This window comes from Curcuma longa, chromosome 3 (genome assembly GCF_044706935.1).
Source record: "Curcuma longa cultivar G26 ecotype Majalengka, Jawa Barat chromosome 3, ITB_CL_G26_1.1, whole genome shotgun sequence".
NCBI classification, from domain to species: domain Eukaryota; kingdom Viridiplantae; phylum Streptophyta; class Magnoliopsida; order Zingiberales; family Zingiberaceae; genus Curcuma; species Curcuma longa.
Window position 1 is genome coordinate 2,810,153 of NC_133863.1, and position 23,354 is coordinate 2,833,506.

Below are 23,354 nucleotides of genomic sequence, written 5' to 3' on the forward strand. Positions count from 1 at the left end.
TCTTGTTTATTTAGAAATAAATAATTTTTTTTACTTACTTGTTTATTTAGAAATAAATAATTTTTTTTACTTACGGGGGGGGGGGGGTCTAGACTCTAGAGAAAACTCAAAATAAGTAAATTTAACTTTAGAGATCAAATAAATGCATAGTAGTAGCTTATATATATAAAGGATAAAAGAAGTTAAGTTTTTTTTTAATTTAAAATAATTTAGCATCACGTAATAATTTTGATAAATTACATATAACTACTCAAAAGTATAAAAACTACTATATGACTATAAGAGCATTTCTTTATAATTTAAAACACTTTGGGTATATATAACAGTTACCATTCACTTGATTTAAAAACACAAAAAATGTTTTTTTTTTCAATTAGAATGCTTTAGGTGTTTATATAGCACTTGCAAGTAACAACAAACATTGTTGAATGGGTAACAGAATTTATCCAATTAAATAATTCTTTATAATTTTTAATTTTATGAACAATAAAGCTTAATTTTAAGAAAGTGGAAAATGATTCTATTTTCCATTTTTTTCACTAAAATAAAAAATATAAAAGTTTTTTTGTATGAATCAAATACGGTAAAGTAGTATTCTATTCATGATTCAAATCTGACTGAACTACGATGCAGATGGGGAAAGCTTTCCCTCTTGATTAGTTGAGTTCAAAATTTAAATATCTGAATTATCAAAAAAAAATAATAAAATGATTATTTTTTATATACAAATAAAAAAAACAAATATAAATTATGGTGCGTCGTCTAATATTCTCAATTGGAATATCAAAAGTACATATGATACTATAAAACCATTAACAAAAATTAATAATTAATGATTGTTCCTCAGTAAACACTAAAATATTTTAACATTTTATGAGACACTGGATAACGCACGCACAATTTGTATATTAAAAATTGGATGAAAAGACATAGATATAATTAATAATGCTGTACTTCATTCTGTATGAAAATTAAAAATATTTTTAACTTATCACATTTTTGACATAATAGTTTTATATAAATATAATTTTGTATGCAATATATAATATACATTTAGATTAAACAAAAAATATTGAGTTGTCCAATTCGTTAGCGAATGAGTTTATTTCTTTAAAAAGATGAGATTCGACAGGGAAGCAAAGGGGTCGGTGCTTTAGCCGGTATCGCTTCTGTTTGTTCCCTTTTGCTACACTTCATCTATCTTCTTTCATACAACAGTTGTCAGGAATTTGATCTGCATCGAGTTTGGTCGAGGGCTAGGGTTGATCCGTGGCGAGGTACAAGAGAAGACTTACTGGTAGAGAGTAATGAATTAGGTCATCATTTTATTCACTTTGTATGATTTCCTGCGGTCTGTTTTGCTATTGATAGTTTATGCCATTGGTCGAGTACAAATATATTTCTTGCACTAGATGTTATTGACTGGCGGGTCTATTGATCCAGGCCATTGCTAGAGTAGATTGTTCCGAGACCGTGGTGAAGCATAAACAAGTCTTCTTACTCCTATTGTTTGTTGATTTTTGACATTGACAGCAGAGATTCTTATAGTACTTGTTTCTCTTAACTAACTCCAGTTTGTGGTAAATTTTGCTGGGCGAGGAAACAGATACATGTACAATCTAGTGTGGTTACACATTCTACTAAATTGTTGGTTGCCCTACCAATGTGTTCGATTATCGCATAAGTTGTATAAGAAAATGAAGTCTTTCTGATTATTTGAGGTATTAGAGTGAGCTTTGACCTAAAAATCTTGTAATGCAATGCTGATTATTATGAGACCTGGAACAATACATTACTTCAGTTGTAATACTATTCGTCTTCAGTTGTACTGTACGTGCGTAGTAAAAATAATAATTATTTTGAATCAGGATTTATGAAGTAATAGGGGAGGAAACGAGACGACAAAAGGGCGACTTGAACAGGAATTTCATAATCGGTATGGGGGAAAAAATAGACAAAGCCAGAAAATACAAGGCAGAACTACAAATGTGGGTATCAGATGAAGCTGATGTATCTAGTCTCATATCCAAGCTTGGGGAATGAGGAACATTTGCCCAGGTTAATTATGGAATTTATGTTGATGCTACTCTTATACTCCTTTTAGTTTTTTTATTATATTTATTCTTTTTCTAATCTAGATAAAAAAGCAACCAGCTCTTTTAAGGAATAGTGGGCTAGGATAAAACCACTGTTGCAGGGTTTAAGGTAGAAGAAAGAATCATACAAATTCTTAGACATTCAGTCACCTATCAAATCAGATTCATCAATGAAATTCTCTCTCCACTCAGGTTGATGACCATAATAATTATTCAATTAGGTAGAGCTGAAGTCTAACTTTTGTGCTTAAAATAGATCTGGTTACTTCTAGCTACTCAGATCAAAACTAGCTTACTGTTTGGCAAATGCAGAATTTGCACTTATAGAAGGTTAATATCCACATGATTGTGGATGATAAGTCAATCGTAGAAGGTGATGGATACTGTTAAGGGGGCTCCATTTGGCTCTGTACGGTCATGGTTGGACATTCACTGACATCACTTGCAGCGGGATTTTGCTGGCCGTTGTGAGGATAAATATGGGAAAACATTCATCAAAAATGCAACGAGTGGATCTATAGTTAAGTTTATTATGTTTATGTTCAAGAACATGAATCAGATATAAATAAACAAAAATGCTTAGTGGTAAAGGGAAAAGGAAAAAATTGAGGATAAATATGGGAGAAGAGGATTTTACCACAAGTACAAATGAAGAGACACAACATATCAGGTAGTATATAACCTCATCTTTCCAAAAAATTTTGAGCATATGGAACATTGTAGGACTTGCAATATCAAGTAGGTGCTTTTTTTTGTGCTTAGCGACACCATTGTGATGTGTGATATAAGTATAGATAGTTTAGCAGATGAAGTTTGGTGAAGCACATAAACAAGAAACAATAAATTGTAAATAAATCAAGGGCATTAATAGTGCCTATGATTTTAATGGGAGTTGTCAATTTCATAATAAGATATATTTCATAGACCAACTTTGAATGCATCAAGGAACCTAAAATGGGTTTTCAAGGGAACCCCTTATGTGAGAATGACCATTAATGAATGGATTATATCATCATCGGAAGAAGTTGGACCCTAAATGTTAAAATGAACAAGATAAGAGAGAAGTGCATTAATAGTAATAGTAATAGTAATAGGAATAGCAATAGTCAAGTATGCTAGAGCAGAATACGAGGAGGATGGACTTATAGTTGTCTGTGTAGTTGGGTGTTGTCCAATAATGCTTTTTATAGTTGGTTAAAGTTATGATGGATAAAAACTAATAAATATAATGCATTGAAGCAAAAAAAAAAAAAAGTAAACATTACCAATAAAAGCAAGTGATTAAATTCAAATGCACTTGATTTGTTACTTAACAGTTAGAGGGCAATATTTCTTAATTATACTGTCAATACATTTGTAAAATTGGAATTGAAGCAGGAAATATGCAATACATATGTAGGGTTATACATTCACTTTTGCTTATCTTGATTATCAAATATGCAACAAACTACTTGTGAACTTGAACTGCTTAAGTTGCCTTCAGTATATTCTAGGGTAAATATAGGCTCTAGGTAGGCAACTCAATCTGCTTTAGAGTAGACAGATGATAACTTGTTTGGCTTTATTTTGTCATGGCATTTCATATCTAGTCATAGTGAACAATGAGAGTTTGCAGCTTTGACTCTTTTCTTAACTATTGGTTCTTGAAACATTGTAGTGTCGATATAACTCATTGGCCTCATGGTTGTCGTTATGGGTTGTGTTTTGGGTTGCAAGGATGAACTCTTCTACAATAGTCTATGTATCTTGATCAATTTGTTGAGTGGACACATTACCACCTTGCATCATTGTTACATATGATAAATGTCAAATATAGTTTTAGTTTTTAGAATATTCTATTAAATTATAGGATCTTACATCCTAGGCTTCGTTCTTATGGTTCGAACATATGGACTGCCTTCCTATTCCTTGTTAGAATCTTGATCCTCACAAACTTGATTGGCTCCCCTCCCCTCAACTAGCTTGCTTGCACTACCATCTACATCAATGTGACCATTGTGGACCTTGTGTAGTACTGCACTATCTTAAGGGATAGAGCTCTCCATTTCAATGAATTCTTCTTGATGACAACTTTCAAGGGCAGCTAATCTTTTCACGACTTGGCCCTTTCCCTGCATTTGGCCAAGATGTCAAATGAAGACTTGGGGATGACGTCCAATAGAGTTGTATGAAGGAATAGAGCATTGCAGTTGGATGAAAGTTGGGAGCGTTACAACGTGAATGGAAATTTAGAGCTTTGTTAATCACAACTTAACTAAAAATTTCTGTTTCACACTTCATCTAAATGAGAACAGGTAATAAATCTGATGTATACACATTAGATATTCAACTAGATTCATATCATAATTCATGACTAAAACTGCCAATTGTCTGCTAAACAAATCATGGCATCACAATGGATAGATGACTAGTTCAACTGGCTCATTCCTTTGCTGGCAGCAGGAAACGATACTCCAGCATGCAACTTCAAAAACACAGTTCTAGTCTGCATATAATGTTTCAAAAGTTGATATTTTCATTTTCTTCTTCAGAGAGCTGCTTTTGGACATGAATGCACTCTGATCACTCCATATTGGATGGCATTAAAATGTATATGTTTCTTTCATCAGCCACTCAGTTGTGGCTTTTATCACACACAAATAGCAGTGTGTATGACGCCAATTATTTAGTATTATTGGAGTCTGAGTGTACTCCACTTTTGTCCAAATTGTCCAATTGATTCACCAATGCATTTGTCTCTATTTTGAGTTCAAGGACGTTCTTTTTATTCTTTTTTTTTTTCTCAGTCTCAGAGGGATTCTGACTAGCCATACTTTTGGAATTTGCCTGCTCAAGTTAATGAAGCATGTATCCACTCACCTTTCATTTGGAAAGAGTGTAAATTTACTTTCCATTGAATATCTAACTTCAGACTTGTGCTTCTGAAAAATTGGGTATTCTGCAATTAGAAAAAAAAATTGATGACTCAATCAGTTGCAGTGCGCTCTTTTTGCTGAAAGGGAGCCATCCGTTAATTATTGCTGGAGAAAGAATGCAAAAGATTTAGTGGTAGGATTTCCTTTTTACAGAGATGGAAGATTACTCCAAGAAAAAAGAAAGAAAGATAGATGAACAAGATGATGATTTAGGAAAGGGTAGGGGAAAAGTGGTGATTATTAGTATTTTAAAATAGATATAGCTTTGAAATATGCTGAGAGGTTATTTATTATGAAAGGGTTGCATACTGATCAAGTTATACTTCTCTGTTTTTTTTGCCCTCTTGTTTATAAAAATGCGTCTAAAAGAAGGTTGATGATTGTAGGTACTTCAGGATTGATTTATAAGACCAGCAAGGAAGATAAAGTAAAGGTTGAAATAGACATATCTCTTCCTTAATTCCCTTTGGATGATTACTTTAAGCAAAGATAAGCCAATCATTTAGTACTTCACCTATTTGATGAAACTTGCCGTCTTTTCCATAGCGTTAAAATTCTGAAGCTACAGATGTAAAATGGGAGTTAAAAATTTAAAGTGTCTTATCTCATGATAAATAATGAATTTAGATGATAGCATGATTAACAGTGAAATAGATTGCTCACTGGTTTTCCCCCAAACAGAAAAATTAAACTATGTCTTAACAATTCTTATTTGCTTCTTGTTTTCCTCTTTCTAATTGGATTTCTTTTCTTCTTCCAAGGAGAAGAAATGGTATATTGGAAAGGTGGTCGATTCATAAATGAGTGAGTTTGCCATGGCTGCCTTTAATTGAAGGCATCACAATGGTCAAAATCCTGCTTTTCCTCTAAGAAAAAGAAAAAGCACAGTTCGTGGAAAATGGGGATACCAATGCCTTGTTTTAAACAGTGTGTTGCCATCAGTTACAGTCAGCTTAAAGAGAGAAAACTACAGAGACGGTCATCATGGACTCTCTTCAAAGTTCGGAGGCATGAGGAGAACAGATGTTGTTTATGACATGCTTTGGTTTGCCTCATCTTAGATGGTCTATTATTTCAAAAAAGCGGAAGAATTGAAGGTATATACAGAGCGTGGAGTGCTGTTGAAATGGATTTATCAGGCATGACGTAATCACTGCACCAAGCTGTGTTTGGCACGAAACCATTCTTTTTAAATATATTTTAGAATTTTTGGATCTAATTCAAATTCAATATGCAGGTCGTCCCTAGCTCGGCCGGTTGGTTGAGCCACTTCTGCCTAGTACTACCCATAGACCATGCCAGATTTATTATGACATAACTCACTTTTCTAGATCGTATGGTGTGGCCTGATTTACGCTTCTAGGAGTTGGGATTTGTTACTCATTACATGCAATTAAGTTTTCATTTGGGAATTCAATTTAATGTTGCTATTAGTTCATTCATGGACGTGCCTCTTCTTTGCTCATGATTCTCTGTCAAAATGAACGTCACTTTGTTTATTATACTATCAAATACGAGTATAATAAACTTATTCAGGCAACACCCCTTAGAAATTACACTATCAGGAACTTGAGACCACATTGCTCACTTAGAAAAAACACCTCACTGCACGCATGAACAAACTTTCTTTACCAAACCAGTGGATCATAAGATGGATTTGGATCCAATTTGTTCAGATTATGTCACTTAAGTGACCTTTGCCTGGTCATTTGCACGATACAAAAGCCTAAAATCTCTTTTAAGCAGTGCAACAAATCAAGCAAATCTTCCACTAGTACGAAAAGAACACCATGTAGCAGTGTTGTGTTGGGATCTCATACCACATCACCATTGATTTATATTCTCAAGTCATGATATTGCATACAAAATTATTTGTTTTCTTTTTATACAAAAAAGGGTTAAGACTCTTGAGCCATCACTGAGGTCACATCAAGATTCCTCATAAAAGGGCTTCATGATTAGGCAAGAAGTAATTAAGCACTGGCCTTCCGATCATTTGCTTAATGGAAAGATTAAATATGAGCTCAACTTTTAAAAAAATATATGATAATATACAGATACGCCGGGAATTGCTGTTGTTGCAGCTATCAATAATGGATTTGTTCTTTCCATAGTGACTTCCAAATATACTCCCATGAACTTGTTTGGCTAGTGGCTATTAATTAACATATTGAATTGGAAATTCTAAAATAGCACTGTTCTTAATTCTTATCCATTTAGTGAGGATGATATGCAGTGGTACATATTTCACTCCAACCAATTGAGAAAGGTGTAAATCCATTAAGTATAAGATTCTGAGAGCTTTTTTGTTGGTGTGGATTATGATCCAGGCTTCTTTTTCATGCCGTTGATGTTATTTGTGAAGACGAGAGTATTTATTTTAATAAAATCTGTTTATGTGATCTCTTTCCCTACGAGGGAGAGGGTTATTTTACTAAAGATCTTGAAATGGATTATGAACTAAAAGTGAAAGATGCCAATGGATTATGAACTAAAAGTGAAATTAAGATGCCAAATTGGTATGAGATTCTTCATGAACACCATGCTACTAGAGGATGCCCAGAACTTGGATTACAGGTATCAATCAACTCCATGTTAAATATAAGAATGCAGAAAAGAGATCAGACTCTAGAACGTAAAATTCTGCATGATATTCCTCTCATTATCTTTGTGCCACAAGTTGCCCACAAATCTGGAGGGAATGGAACTTGGAATCAGTCACACCTCACTAAAAAAGATGTCTGTATGTGCTGAAACAGATCTCATTTGGTTTGTTAAGCATCATTTTCTTTATCCATGCACTTTGTATAAATGCTAATTAATATTAAATTCCAATACACCAGTTCTTAAGATATCTTGTTTAACCTTGTATATATCCACTGTGCAATCTTGTCTGCTCACTGATTACCTTTGCCTTTTATTATTCTTCCTCTATACGTTAGAATCAAAAGATGGTGTTTGTAAAATAGCATTTTACACCAGTTGTCATCAATGATAAATAAAGGGAATAACTTTAATTTAAAATATGTATGAATGTTATACCTAGGGGTGTAATTGAAACGAACTGAACCGAGCCGAACAGTAAGAGGCTCGAGCTTGGTTCATTTTCTCTAAGCTTGAGCTTGGTTCGAGTTCGATTCGAATTTTAATTTTTAAACTCGAGTTCAGCTTATAGTTCATGAATACGTCTCTCAATGAATATGTTTGTAAATCTTTAAATAAATATGTTTACGAGCTCACAGATCAAATAATGTTAAGCTTGAGGTCAATTCAATAATATTTTTGAATTCGAAATCAGATTGGAGCTCAGCTCATTAACTTAATTGATTTTTAAATCAAGACTTGAATAGCTTGTGAACTGTTCGACTGTTTTACACTGCTCACTATACCTATTTTCAATTGAGACATTTTCATCATGCTATCTCTGTTGAGGCATTCTAAGAGTGATGAGCCAATGGAGGAGTGTTATAACCTCAAATGAGTGGACTACTCTTCATCTGAGTTTAAAAATTGCATGTCATTGAAGTGAGTGTCTTCGACCATGGGAAGAGAGTTCACTTGGGGCGCGACAATGAGAGTAACATGACAGAAAATTCAAGCATCAAATGATATATTCAAATGCTAAGGATCACAATGACCATGCATCTTCAAGACTGTTAAGAAGAGGTGTAAGATCATGAGCAGGTAGTTGCGACTATCATGAAGATCTTAGAACGCTTAAAGGCCACTAATGCATACCAAGCGTGAGCATGCTTAGGAATAAATTGATTTCTAGTAGTGAGAGAAACATAATTGATCATCAATAACTCTTAATGGGACTTTAAAGCTCTTCGTTGTCATTCCTTCCAAACTTACAAATCATAACTCGCACAAATTGAAGTCTCAATCGCCACGAGGACAAGAAGAGGGAAAGAGACCCTAAAACTGAAGAAAACCCACCTCAGACCCTGTACCTAGCTACTCATCTTCCTCCCACTGTAGATTCACTCCCTGCTCATGGCTCTTCCTTGGCATTCATGGATTTACCTTGTACTGGGACATCCACAGCCTTGTCGAGGGAGGAGATCACCAAGTTGCTGACTTCGATGATCTCCTTCACTTTCCCATTCTCTTCAGCGTCTTGCAGTACTGCTACTGGTAGGTCCAAAGCCTCCATGGTCTTCTCCTTGTTCTCCTTGTGCTTGCCCCAGAGAACAGAGTAGAGTCCAAACACTATGAGCACCGCGCCCAGCACGCTGCACATGCCATATCATAGGAGTTTTAATTAGTCCACAGTCCTTGTTATATGGGAGGAAGGAAGCCCTCTAACTTATTTAATCAGAACAGGAACAGGAATAGAAAGCTACCCTCCCAAATAGATCTTCTCAGCAAGGATAAAGGACCCCATGATTGCCACGATGATCATCATCAGGGGGCTGAAGGCAGAGGCAAAGACTGGCCCTTTCTCCTGTATCACCAGACCCTGAACGTAGTAGGCAATGCTAGACGTCACGATCCCCTGCATAAGTGATCCAAATCCCGGAGAACTGGTCAGCATCTTCTCACGAACTAGAATTTATGAGCGAGAGAGAGAGAGAGAGAGAGAGAGAGAGAGACTGACAGCGTAGGCAGCAGCGAGGAGGTTCATGTCGAAGCCGATCTTCCAAACAGAGGGCTTGTGCTCCATTATCAGGGTCACAGCAACAGCTTGCAGAGTGCCAACGCCGCATATCAAAGTGGTGAGCGAGAGGGGAGCGTCGTACTTCTTGATCGTCGCCGCCTGAAGGACGAAGAGCGAGGCCCAAGCTAGAGTGGCGATGATGAGGAAGATGCAACCTTTGAACCAGTCCTTGTCGGTCGAGTCGGCAGCAGCACCAGAGTGATGTGGGCTGATCGTCTGCTTGGTCCAGGCCATCTCCATGAGAGGTCCCTTATACAGCGTCATCAACATGGCACCGGCCACCGTCACCAGAGTTCCCACCACCTTGGCTTGGCATCTCACCTTCTTCAGCTGCAACTTCTCCATCCTTTTGATGAATCAATCGCGACCACCACATCAATTAGCATGCAGAGACATACAAAGAATATGATCACTGTATAATAATCAATCTTATGCATAGACATATATACCTGCACAAGACAGCTAACACAAAGGTCATTGCAGGGAGCATGTTGCTCATGGCACAGGAGAAGGTCGGCGACGTGAACTTCAGTCCGGCATAGTAGAAGTTTTGATCAATAACCGGCCTGAAATTCAGTAGAGAGCAGAGCATGTTAAAATCTTTGAACTAACTACGAACCAAAGTCTTCTAATTCTTTCAAGCCATCACTGACCCGAGGAGACCTAGAACAAATATCTGCAGGAAGATCGGGAACGTAATCTTGGGCCTGATTTTCCTGTGAACGGGCGTTACGTGCATCAGTGATTAGAATTATATATGTGCGTACGCCTAGCTAGTACAGTGTGAAGTAAAGATGAAGAGGCCGATCGGTACCTTTCGAGGATGATCGCGAAGGGGGCAATGGACAAGGTGGCGAAGGCATGGCGGTAGACGACGAGGACGTAGTGGCTCATGCCATGGTTGAGGGAGACCTTGGTGATGATGTTCATACCGGCATAGCCGAACTGGAGGGAGGTCATGGCCACATAGGGCTTGCACTTTTGGAAGAGCTTGCTGCATCCCTCCATCTTGGCTGTTCAAGCTTGCAGAGGAAGAGAAGTGAAGAGGAGAGGAGAGGAGAGGAGAGGCAATTCGGTGTACCGCTAGCTCGATCAGTCTCCTGATGAAGGACATGGCCATTTGGCGCGTATTTATAAACTCCTTATCTCGCACCGCACCGTACCGTACGTGAGGAAGCATATCTTCTATGCGCACAATGAATATATGCGGGGAGATGGCATGTTTATTTGATAATGCGGTCGAGCAAGAGACGTGAAGGGATGGATGATGCGGGGAACGGGCTTTAATTTCCCAAAAGGATGCGTGAATTGCATCGGACGTGGCAGCATTAGGTTGGGGCCCAGTGGCACTCGCCAGTGCTGTGATGAGGCTACCAATTATTTATAGGACACTAGCTAGCTAATAGCTAACTTAAGCTTTTCCTAATTGAATGGTCCGTGCCTAAACCCTAAACCTCATACCCTCAAACACTAATTAGCCAATATAATGTTGATTATTAATTATAGGAATATCATGCAAATTGGGCTGGCGCTTAGATCGATATATCAATCAATCAAGTTATTCAATTGACTTTAAATCAAATGAATGGAAATATATAAATATACTGAGTGAACCTATTAAGCCAAACAAATTATATGGATGTGTGTGGAATGGACAAGACCAATCTGACACTTTCAATTAGATTAGATGATGAATCATTTGATACATGCATTGTTAATTAGTACTGTTATATATGTTTGGTTTGTAGATAAGCAATGTAATTAAGGCATTCCTAATTAAGTGAGGGAACAATTAATAATGTTTAGGGGCCGGGCATCACACGCAAGGAACAGATGCAACCAGCACACCAGCAGCCTCCACTGACATGCATGCATGTTAAATTTAATTTCCTAGCTCTGTGGAGTCTGGTAAGCTTTCCACTTGGAGACAATATATATACATTAATTGGTGGATGCATCCACGTACCATTTGGATGGATTTTCATTAGCCAAAATTAATGATGATTGTGCTTATGAATATATTCACCTGATTTTTGTTTCTGAAACATGAATGACAGGTTGATTAATTCGACCGACAAAGCATGCAGCAGCCTAATTATATATTTTTATCATGCAGGTGGCATGCAGAATTGACACATACACGTACTACGTATTTTGTTTTTGGCCGGAAAAAGTTTGTCTTGTGATGATCGATATATATACACATATGCATGCCCACTGTGTGCATGATATTCACGTTAGAGAACAAATCATATAATTAAACAAATTAAGATATATCGCCTAGCTACTGCATGCATGCTAGCTCTTATGTTTCTTTAATTTTGAAAAATGAATTGACGACTGGGTGAGCATAAGTTCACCTGAAGCTTTAAGGATCGATCGACTAGCTAGTGGAGTCCAACATCGATCAGGCCTATTGTTCGGCTTCCCACATTAAATTAATTAATTATAATTAGCAACGGCCAGTCTACCTGTTGACTAGAGCCCCAACTTTTAAGGACGAAGTAAGAAAGCCTTTGCAAAAGCTAGCTAGAACGAGTAATTAATTAATTAATTAATTAATGCCATATATATATAGTTTTGAGCAACTCGAACGATCGACCCACACTGCACCGATCGATCGAGTCGTCAAAAGGGAAACAAGTTCCATATATCGCTTGCAAATTTTGATAGCTATATGGTGCATGCTCTAGGATATATATATATATAATTGTTTGGGAATTAATATTCTTTTAGGTATTACCATATCGACAATCTTAACTTATTAATACAGCTAGCTAGCATGCATTAATGATGCATCGACAAATTATTAATACCGATCGACGACATATCCTAACAAATATAAACATCATAATTCCAAAAATGATGATGATGTTTGAGAAAGAGCCTTATGGAATGGTTTTATGAACAAAGTGAAAGGAGATGGGACATGAATGAAGAAATGTGTTTGGACTAGCTAGCTAGCTAGTGTGCCACGAGTGAGGGTCCAGAACCTCTAAAAGCTTGCAAGCATATATATGGTTGGTGTCGTCATATAGATATATATCGATCAGGAAGCTAAGGGAATAAAGAGTATTTAATTTGATGTTTCCTATCAATTGTCTAAATGCTCAAAAAGTATTTTTGTTCATTTATCACGTTCTTACTTTGTTTTTCTTCAACAGATAAATTAGTGAGAGCAATGACTAAATCTAAATTGGAATCAACATTGAACACTGACAAATTAAACATGTTCAAGTGACAACTGATTCAAATTGAACTAAGTTGGTCCTACAGCTAGCCATGCACAAACTCGCATGCAATGTCATCTCTCAATTATATATATATATATGCCTCAAAACCTTCTGAATATATATAGTTGATCATGTTTGCTTACCTATATATCATAATCCTTGCATGCTTGACTACCTCGAGGACACGTTGACTCCACTTAAGTCAAATCAAAGTCAATTAAAGTGAGAAAGTATCTTTTAGCTCTACTTTTTTTTTAGCTTCCCTGCCAATGCAATACCTAGTCGCACCCTTTCCTTTTCCTCCTCCGAATGCATATATATATTCTTTTCACAGGCTAAAGATGCTCGCCATTGTTTGTTGTCTTATGACAAGAATCCGCCTCGGTCCTCTCCATACCATCTCTGTCTTTTAGTTCCTTTCCTCTTGGTGCATGCCTTTCATTTCATGCTAAAGAATGTCTTGCACTGCCATGGCCGTGGCTTTAAAGCTAAGATTCAGCTTGTCTGGTCAAAGATTCATGCAGCAGTACCTCACTCCTTGGACCTTTTACTTAGCCTTTTCTTGCCATGCATTTCATCTTGCTTTGGAGAGCTAGTCGTATTTTTATTTTAAAAAAAAAAATTATTTGCTTCAAGAGATTGATTACTAATATAATGGATGTTCTTTATAATTAATATATTATAAGAAACAGGACAATGATCATGCCATTACCAACTTTAAGAGGAAAAAAAGCTTATCTACGTACATTGCCTATTCTGCTATGCATATTTTCTCAGCAATTGAGCCATAAAGCTAAGTGCTTATTTGTTGAACAAAAGAAGTTGCAAAACGACAATGTTTGAATGGTCTAAAGATGAATATTTGCTTATATACCTATGCAGTGGCAAAAAAGAAGGGTGCAGATTAATTCTACGTACATCTTTCTCATCAGACCATCTCATTGGAAGAACCCCTCTCATTATTCAGATGGCTACACAAACATTGTTAAACTGGTTTATATATGTTCATAAGAATTTGATGGAATAGAGCATTTGAATCATATTACACTTACAGCTCTGTAAACAAGTAAAGGATCTGCTTTCGCTGGCAAGATAATCAATCACAATCATATATATGAGGTAATTATGTATAGTGATATGATCAATTAGGAGAAACCTAGCTGTTCTCTTAAAAAAACATTGCTGTTACTTCAGCAGAGCTGTGGTGCCTCATTTCATCATCAGAAACAAAAACTAGAGCCCATTGTATTCAATGAAAAGTGATTTTTGCCGCAAAGAGTGTCATAGAACAAAATGATCACATAAAAATAATGATATATATTTCCCAAGACATCGATATATAGCAGTTGCTTAATGCATCACGCTAATATCTGATTCTTTCTCTGGGAAACATTATTTTCTAGCTGCTTTATAAGCTTCTTGCCTATAAGTCCTTTCATTCAAGTGTCAATCCAAATTCCACTAGTTGCAAGCTTAAGAAGCTTCTAAGCAGTAGAGTTTCAGAATATTATGCTAACCAACTTCAATTGGACAGGCCTTAATTAACAGTGATAGGTATGAAAGTTTTGTTTTGATGACAAATCTCGTTGATGGTAGCTGATTAAGATGGGAATATGTTCCCTCTTATTTCTTGCTCAGTGGATGTCTACGCCAAGAAGTAACATATTTGCGGTGAGAAGATAAGTACTATAACCTTTCAGATTTAAGTAATTAATGGTTAGTTCGCTGAGAATTTATTAGCTAATAGGTTCTATGTCTAGGATGGGTACCTCTTTGAGTTAAACCTTGAAGCTACACTTTGAAAACATGCATCTTGTGTCAACATCTTTATTTGTTATTCTCATGATGATTAACATTAATATATCTGTTATTCTGTAAATTTTATAAATAACAAATTCAATTCATTTTCTCATCGTCTTCTTTATTCTCATTTTCGATTTTAAAATTTCAATCACTTTCAACTTCAATTCTATAATTATAATGAAAGTTCATCATCTTAATCTCAAAGGAACAAAAAATCGTGAATCAAACCATAAACTAATATTTCCAAACCATAAATCATAATTATGTTGGACGATTAAGGTTAAGGATCGATGTGTCAAGAAATTATCAAATCATCGATTTTGAACCATTATTTCAAGCCATGATCGAATCTAGTCAGACTCAGAGCCCATGCCAAGATTAGATTCTCATGACATCCATGTGATTATTAGCATACTCAACCATGAAAATTGGCCTTCATGGGAAACTTGAGCACTTGAATCCACAAAAACCAAGTTTGTAATAAACAGATCTAACAATATGAAAAGAGCTGATAGTTATTATCTCAATACGAAAAACCAAGTCTTGCGTTTCCTCACAAGTTATCGTAGGCAAGAAGCTTAGAATTTGCCGATCGAGGGCATGTGTACACGGTGCAACGTATTTGTCACGTAATTTTCTAGTGGGCTCCACCAGGGTTCCCAGAACCAGCTGCTGTTAATAGTATTGAAAAATATGCAGTTGAATCTCTGCATCTTTTCGACCAATAGGGATTGGTGTCATCACCTCCCAATCGGTCGACCATGGCAGGGTTAAGGGTCTCCCAGAAGCATCACAGGCGCATCAACAACCCCTTCCCTTCCACCCCCAAGTGCCTGCCTTTCATCCGTGGAATGCTTTCCTTCGATCCGGACAACCTATTGCAAGACCAGAGTTTTTGTATTGGGCAGGATTTCCAGCTTTCTTGGAGCACAAGAACTGGTGGTCATCTTTCAATCTCACACCGAACTCAGCCGAGCCGAAGCGTATGGTCAACAATCCCTGGAGAGGCGTTTATTTCAGCAGCAGCAGTTCAAAGTCATGCGGAGGAAAGCAGAGGTTCCTTTGTTATCCATGATGGTGATGCTTATTTCATCTGCAAGCACCAGACAATAGAAGAAATAAGAGTTATTCATGAGACAGACATTCAACAGAAGCCTAGTGATATTTCTCTCACATCTGGGTTTCCAAATTCAAGCAATGAAGACATTCGTGAGTTGGTAGAGGAATCAAAATTCCCTATTCTGATGATCACGGGAAGGGTCTTCAATCAAAAGACTAACTCAACTGCTAAGAAGAACTCAGGGAAGAAAAGATTGAGATTTGGTTGTTCCAGGAAATCTTCACTTGTTGCAAGGTATTGGTTTCTGCTTGAGCAAAAAAGTAAGAATCAAATTGGGTTTCATCTGAAGTTTGGTGAATACGATCAGAAATGCAGTCCTGGTATCTTATACAAAATGAGTATAAAGATCTCCAGCTGGAAATTAATTCGGATGAGGCGCCAGTGGTTCACCTGCATGTCAAGTAATAAGGGTTTTGTTGCACTCTCATCGCATGATGAACAAGAGGGAAAGAAGGGAATTGTTACCGAGTTCAACAAAGTTTTTATCACATATGCAAGCGATAAAGATGAGAGGTTTTATGGTTTTGGTGAGCAGTTTTCCCATGTTGAGTTCAAAGGAAAGAGGGTGCCAATACTGGTGCAGGAACAAGGTATTGGACGAGGAGATCAACCTATCACCTTTGCTGCCAATTTGATTAGTTACAGGTACTACTACCAGCCATAATTTGTTACAGTATTGTAATGAAATGGAATCACAGAATTATAAGTTCTACATTTTACATTGTCAGATCAGGAGGTGACTGGAGTACAACTTATGCCCCTTCTCCATTCTACATTACCTCAAGAATGAAATCCCTTTACCTTGAAGGGTACAATTACTCGGTTTTTGATCTCACAAAGGTTGACAGGATACAGATTGAGGTAGTTGAACCTGAAAACATCCATGACACTTTTAATGTTCTGGTAGCATGCTCACAAAACCATTATCTATGTTAGAGTTGAGTTTTTTTTTTTCCAATGATAAATCTTATTTATTAGCAAGCTTCTCCTTATCTTTGCAAAGAAAGGAAACTTGTTTAAGGGAATAAAGTCAAACCGCATGAGAAGTGAGTGAGTTAAATTCTTTGTTTCTTGCAAGTAATCAATATATCTGATCCATAAATAAACTTCATATCTTCTGTCCTAAATGAGTAATCCTTTGTTCATGATTACAATCGTGACAATTTGGCTTTCTGAGCAGTAACAATCAATTCTTATTTTTATTACAGATACATGGAAATTGTGCTCAGGGAAGAATACTGAATGGAAATTCACCTGTTGAGCTCATTGAGCGTTACACAGAGACGATAGGAAGACCCCCCGTACTTCCAAACTGGATTATTTCTGGAGCTGTTGTTGGTATGCAGGGAGGCACGGAAGCTGTCCACACAGTATGGGATCAATTACAAGAATATGATGTTCCAATTTCAGCATTTTGGTTGCAGGTGATTGAACTGCTAATAAAGTATGCTCACTTTATTCTTAAAAGAAGTACATATCAAGACAACTTTAAAAGTTCAGACTCAATGAGGTTACACTATCAATGAGTTCAATCAAGACATCATCATCTAGGTTGGAAATGCGCACAGCCATATATAAACAAACAACAAACAAAGAGGATTCTTTTGGAGATGAGAAGTTGTAAGTAATAGAACCATAAATTTAACAACAGAGGTAGGGAAGTTTATCTTAACCTGTGTGTAAATATACATCTCAAACGGGTATCCTTGTATGTTTCATAATATCAATGATAAGATTGTGGGGGCTACGTAGGGTTATTCATTGAGGAATAATTCCTCCTAAATTAACACATACTCTAATGGATAATAAAATTAGTGAACTCGGTCAAGATCTTTAGGAAGTGAGATGATTTATCACAATTCACCTGAATAGTGAAGTTGATTATATATGTATTTGCTTAATTATATTCAAGCTGTATAGTTTGTATTTGTACTAATCACAATCCATAAATAAGTTGAATCATTTGACCAACTCAAATATATATGAGAAATTTGGATTTTAGACAGACAGATCTTGCTTAGAAAGGATTACTAGATTAAATTTGATACTATTCGACATGAACTCTTTACTAAACCACTATTGCATATTTGACACAGTGAAATACTAATAAAGATTTTAGCTTTAGATTTGAATATTCAGGGGCACATGTTCAAATTAAGATTAACACAAGATAAATTAGAATAATCACTAATGAGAAGCTGGAACTTTTAATGGGAGATGAATTTTAGTAATTAAACATTACAAACAAGTTGCCTTAAAACGACAAGGATTCTTTTTTTTTTCATGATATTGATTAAAAGTTAGATGATCATCTTGCAGGATTGGGTCGGCAAGAGGGAAACTGTAATTGGGTCACAACTTTGGTGGAATTGGGAAGTTGATGAATGTCATTATGCCGGATGGAGAGAGCTAATAGATGATCTTCGTGCTAATGATATTAGAGTGATGACATACTGCAATCCTTGCCTTGTTCCGGTAGATCACATGCTTACTCAGTCTACTCAAATGAGTAACACATTCATGTATTAGTTCCCTGAAAAATGAGATAACTTGCAGACTGATGAAAAACCAAACAAATACAAGGACCTGTTTGAAGAAGCAAAGAGATTAGATATTTTAGTCAAAGACAAAGCTGGCAGAACATACATGATACCAAATACAGCTTTTGATGTCGGAATGTTGGACTTTACCCACCCAAAAGCAAGCACTTGGTTCAAGAAGATTCTTCATGAAATGGTGGATACTGGAATTAGGGGCTGGATGGCAGATTTTGGTGAAGGATTGCCTTTAGATGCTTACCTGTATGCAGGTACTCATGATGTTCATTTATCATAATAGTTACATATAGTTCAATGGCAGAATAACTTACAAGTAGCTTACCAAATGGTTGGACATGCATTATATATGATTAATGTATCATTACTTTGATTTCACTTAATCTTTCAACAAGCCAACTGACCAACTGCATCTACTCTTCACGTAGATGAAGACCCTATTCAAGCTCATAACAGGTATCCTGAACTTTGGGCCAAGGTCAATAAGGAATTTGTGGACGAGTGGAAATCAGACAATCATATTAACGGGAGAGACCCAGAAGAAAGCCTGGTCTTTTTCATGCGTGCAGGTTTTAGAGGTAGTCCCAAATGGGCTATGCTATTTTGGGAAGGTGATCAAATGGTAAGTTGGCAAGCCAATGATGGAATAAAAAGCAGTATAACAGGCTTGCTCAGTAGTGGAATTTCAGGTTTTGCCTTCAATCATAGTGATATAGGAGGCTACTGTGCAGTAGACATACCTATTATCAGGTATCAGAGAAGTGAGGAACTTCTCATTCGCTGGATGGAACTAAACGCATTCAGTGTAGTATTCAGAACACATGAAGTAAGCATCACAAGTTTAAGCTATAAGGAAACTCACTCCACCAATAAGTCCAAGCAATACTGATGCAGGTTAGAATGTGCAGGGAAACAGGCCAGCCTCAAATTGTCAGTTCTATGACAACAACAACACATTATCTCATTTTGCTCGTTGTGCCAAAATCTACAAAGCTTGGAAGTTTTACCGAATCCAACTAGTAAAGGTAAGGACTCTTCCCATATAGTTAGATGATGTGAGAAAAGTTCCTTTCAATCTATATCTAATGCGATCCTCTTCATGAGATTTATCAGGAAGCAGCTCAGAGAGGCTTGCCTGTTGTCAGACATTTGTTCCTACATTATCCAGATGACAAGCATGTACAAAATTTGACATATGAGCAGTTTTTAGTTGGGACAGAGATAATGGTAGCACCTGTACTTGACAAAGGCAAAAAGGAGGTCAAGGTTTATTTCCCTACTGCAGATGGATGCTACTGGCAACACATTTGGAGTGGAAAGATCGTCACCAGGCCTTTCAATCATCCAGGGCATATACAAGGGTATGAAGCCTGGGTGGATGCTCCCATTGGCTACCCAGCTGTGTTTGTAAAATGTGGCTCTCATATTGGGGAAGAATTTCAAAATAACCTAAGGCTTCTTAAAATACTGTAAGAGTAATTTGTGTCCCGTACAATCCATTTGTTCAATTAATATCATTTATTTTAATTCTCTCAATAGTAAACTGACTATTATCTAGATAGCAATGTATCATTCCAGGTCAGGATATCTATTCACAGAGATAGTGCAATGATGTTGGTACAATACCAACTTTAAATTCAACTAATTAGATAAATATGGATATATTAAAATTGTAAATTTACAGAATAAATTAAATTTCAAAAGTAATAAATTATATTAGTTAAATTTAATCAACTTATAAGTTATATTAAATTCGATGAACCAAAATATTAATTTTATACTATTTAATACAATTATAAAATAAAAATTGATCAACCCTAAACCAATTCTCCCCATCTCTACCTCTAGCGTTGTGCTATGTCCTTCCCCTCTAGCCATTGTCCTTTACAGTGTGTCCTTCATTGATGTTTCCTACATATCTCCCTCCGTTGCATTGCCATTCCTCAACTTTTCTATCATTGTAACCCCCCCCCCCCCCCCCCCCCCCCCCCCCCCTCTTCAACTCTTCCCTCATACCACACCTAGTATTAGTTGATTTCACTTGAGACAATGCACAATGCAACTAATCCACTAATGCTAAAACTATGTCGGCAAGGGGCAACATACCTACAAATAACCAATATCAGTACAATGCTAATTTCTATTAGTGGTCAAAACAAAACATTTCAACACTCAGGATCATGAGTTGAATATAATTTCTTTTACCACTATCATGTTGGAGATAAATTTAAATGACTACATATGGTCTCCTATTAAGTAGTAAACAGATAGAAACCTTAGAACTACTAGAAACAATAAATTATGCAGGATTGTTATTTTGCTGCATTGAGAGAGATTTGATTGTTTGATGCTAGTTTTTGAGCATGCTACGTCTTTATTCTAACAAGTTACCTAAACAATCCTATCTGCAATCACATGGTTAAGAACTTAAGTGGTTTAGTCCCTCTATCCAATTAACCTCTTTGAATAGTCCTGTCTCTTACTAATGCATTAGCAGGACAAAAATAATTATCCTCTACCTAAGCTTCTAGATGCATGGAGTCAGTTATCATGCCATTCTTGTTTTTCACCCAAAATCTTGCAATCATTATTGAAGTCATCTTATTGCTCATGAATCAACCGAGTCTTCCATCTATAGCGTATCCTTGAGCTCATTGCATAGGGCAACACTCCCGATGGCCCGACTACACTAACTCTCATCAGTTAAGAGTGAAAGTTCCCTTCTATTTCATATGTTATCAAGAAAAAGTTGGTTACTAACAAAAATTGACAAGTCACTTGAGTGATGTTGTCCCTTTTCCCCATTAAAACCAAAGGGTATCCTTCCTAAGGCCCTTTTTTTGTAAGCTAAACAAAAACAAATCCTTCATTAAGAGCGACAATTGGGATGTAAGGTTATCTCCAGATAGTTCTTGCATTGTTCCTTATTTTATCTTAGATTAGGTTTCTGAAGATGAAATGTAAGAATTTAGGGAAGATCAGGATGGCTAGTAGGATCAAATTCTCATGAACAGAGAAGGTGAGATTATTTGATGGAAGGAAACGAAGTGAAGCTAAGAAGACAATAAGGAATCACCCAATGTAATCCTAACTCACTTTAAGGAGGGAAAGTCACTCAATGTTTTAAAAGAAGGGATATACTAAGCAATCTAGTGAAAGAAGATCAAAAGAGAAGTCATTGCATTCTAAAGCAACAGCCAAAGTCCCATCTTTTTGATCAATCAGATTAAAAAAAGAAGATGACAAAGCATGTTGATATTCACTTCCATTTCAAAAAAACAAGTTATCAATTAAGGTGTTATATTTCAGGAATATTTCAGGCAGACACGCTCACCAAACTCCTTTCTAAGCCAAGTTCCGTCGTTTTTGGAGTTGACTAAGGGTTTATAGAGAATTCCACAAGGCCGGCACCAGAGGATCTGCTTAAATTTATATTTTCAAGTTAATCATTTAAGCCACGGAGATGGCATCCTGAAGCATCTCAAGGGGAGACATTATTCTCATATGGATCTGAGCAAACTGAGAAAAGTCTTCTTGGTGGTATGCATAGATGTATAGTCCTCTCCACATCCAACAACATACAATGGAGGTTGTTTGTCCAACAAGGTTGTTCTAAAGAATAGTACTCTGTATCAAAGGTGCATGCCAAATAGCATAGATAAAATAAACGACCAAAGATTGAGAATATTACTGCATTCAGTCGTATTGCTACCGCATCCTACTCATCCAGAACATCATCACCAGCTCATGCCCATTCCTCGAGATTCATCAGCAGCCATTGGAACGTCATCATTGTTTCAGTTTTCAGCTCGTTCCCTGCGCTAAACTGCAACCCGATGTCGTCCACTACTGAAGTGACGGTCTGTAGCCTTGCCAAAACCATTGCCCTCCTCCCTCCTCCCTCCTCCCTCCTCCCATCGCCAAGAGCGGGAACCACCACAAGGATCCACAGACCAGTATCCCGAGAAAAAAGAGGACTAGCAAACGATTCGATACCAAATGCTTGTTCGATGGCAGTGGGTGAAGTCGATGTCTAGGGTTACTCTCGGACAAATCTTCTAACAATGCCAAAATGTTGTTATTCTCATTTTTAATTTCTTCTCTGAAGACCACAACACCAAATCTGGATAATGGGTCCCAGCGGTTTATAGCAATTGTCATTCTCATCCCTCGGACCAAGATTTTAATAGGCGGAAAACATCTCTCTAATCGATCATATTCTAAATAATTTTTTTACTTCGAAATATAATTAAATTGATTATGATAAAATAAAATTATTAAAGTAGATAAGGATTAAATTTTAATAAAATTGAAATAATATTTTTTTCTCCATGATCAATTGCAATTTTTTGATTTATTTTTTTTATAGATAATTGTAATCAACTGTATAGGACCATTAAAATAATAGATTTTATCTTATTGAAATTATGATTTTAGAATTATGGCTTTTAAGTACAATATAATATTTAAAGCTCTGTCCATCTATGGCATCACCATTCTCACTCTTTTATTATTATTATTATTATTATTATTATTTATTAATTTAAATATTTTATTTATATGATCCAATAAATTTTGATAATGGACATTCAATTTCATTAATTGATCATAAAATAAATTCAAAAATCATAAGTGATTATTCACATGATACTCCAACATCATTAACAATTCAAACTTTATAAACATCTAAAAATATCAGATATAAAATTTAAAATTTTATTATATAAAAAAATATATTTTTTATCATCGCATCATGCTCGAGACTATGATTCTTACTCTTTTAGTTCATTATCTATCGAGTTAAATGATTTTTGTTACTTTAAAGATTAAATTAAAAGAAAACAAGTGGCGGCATTTTGGTCCTTTTGGATGTCTTTCGACGATTCTATTAATTGTCGCCCTTAATCAATTTAAAGTTATTTATGATAAACTTATGGAAATTAAACGTACATACTAATTTCACATTTGTGGA

At 36.2% G+C, this 23,354-nt stretch overlaps 1 protein-coding gene and 1 pseudogene across 2 annotated transcripts; one reads left to right on the forward strand and one right to left on the reverse strand.

Annotated features, from left to right (window-relative positions):
• Positions 1 to 8,780: 8,780 nt before the first annotated feature.
• LOC141824475 (WAT1-related protein At5g07050-like) lies at positions 8,781 to 10,791 on the reverse strand (annotated as a pseudogene).
• Positions 10,792 to 15,389: 4,598 nt separating this feature from the next.
• On the forward strand, positions 15,390 to 19,886 carry LOC141824594 (uncharacterized). 2 transcript variants are annotated; one of them, XM_074711907.1, is made up of 8 exons: positions 15,390 to 16,472; positions 16,556 to 16,688; positions 17,036 to 17,251; positions 18,147 to 18,302; positions 18,384 to 18,636; positions 18,811 to 19,208; positions 19,277 to 19,407; positions 19,496 to 19,622. In XM_074711907.1, the coding sequence occupies exons 1-7, from the start codon at positions 15,469 to 15,471 to the stop codon at positions 19,400 to 19,402; spliced, it is 2,286 nt and encodes a 761-aa protein (XP_074568008.1). In that variant the 5' UTR covers positions 15,390 to 15,468; the 3' UTR covers positions 19,403 to 19,407; positions 19,496 to 19,622. The 2 variants fall into 2 exon arrangements, with proteins under 2 accessions (XP_074568008.1, XP_074568007.1); XM_074711906.1 differs by having other exon boundaries at positions 15,398 to 16,472; positions 19,291 to 19,407; positions 19,496 to 19,886.
• The last annotated feature ends 3,468 nt before the right edge of the window (positions 19,887 to 23,354 follow it).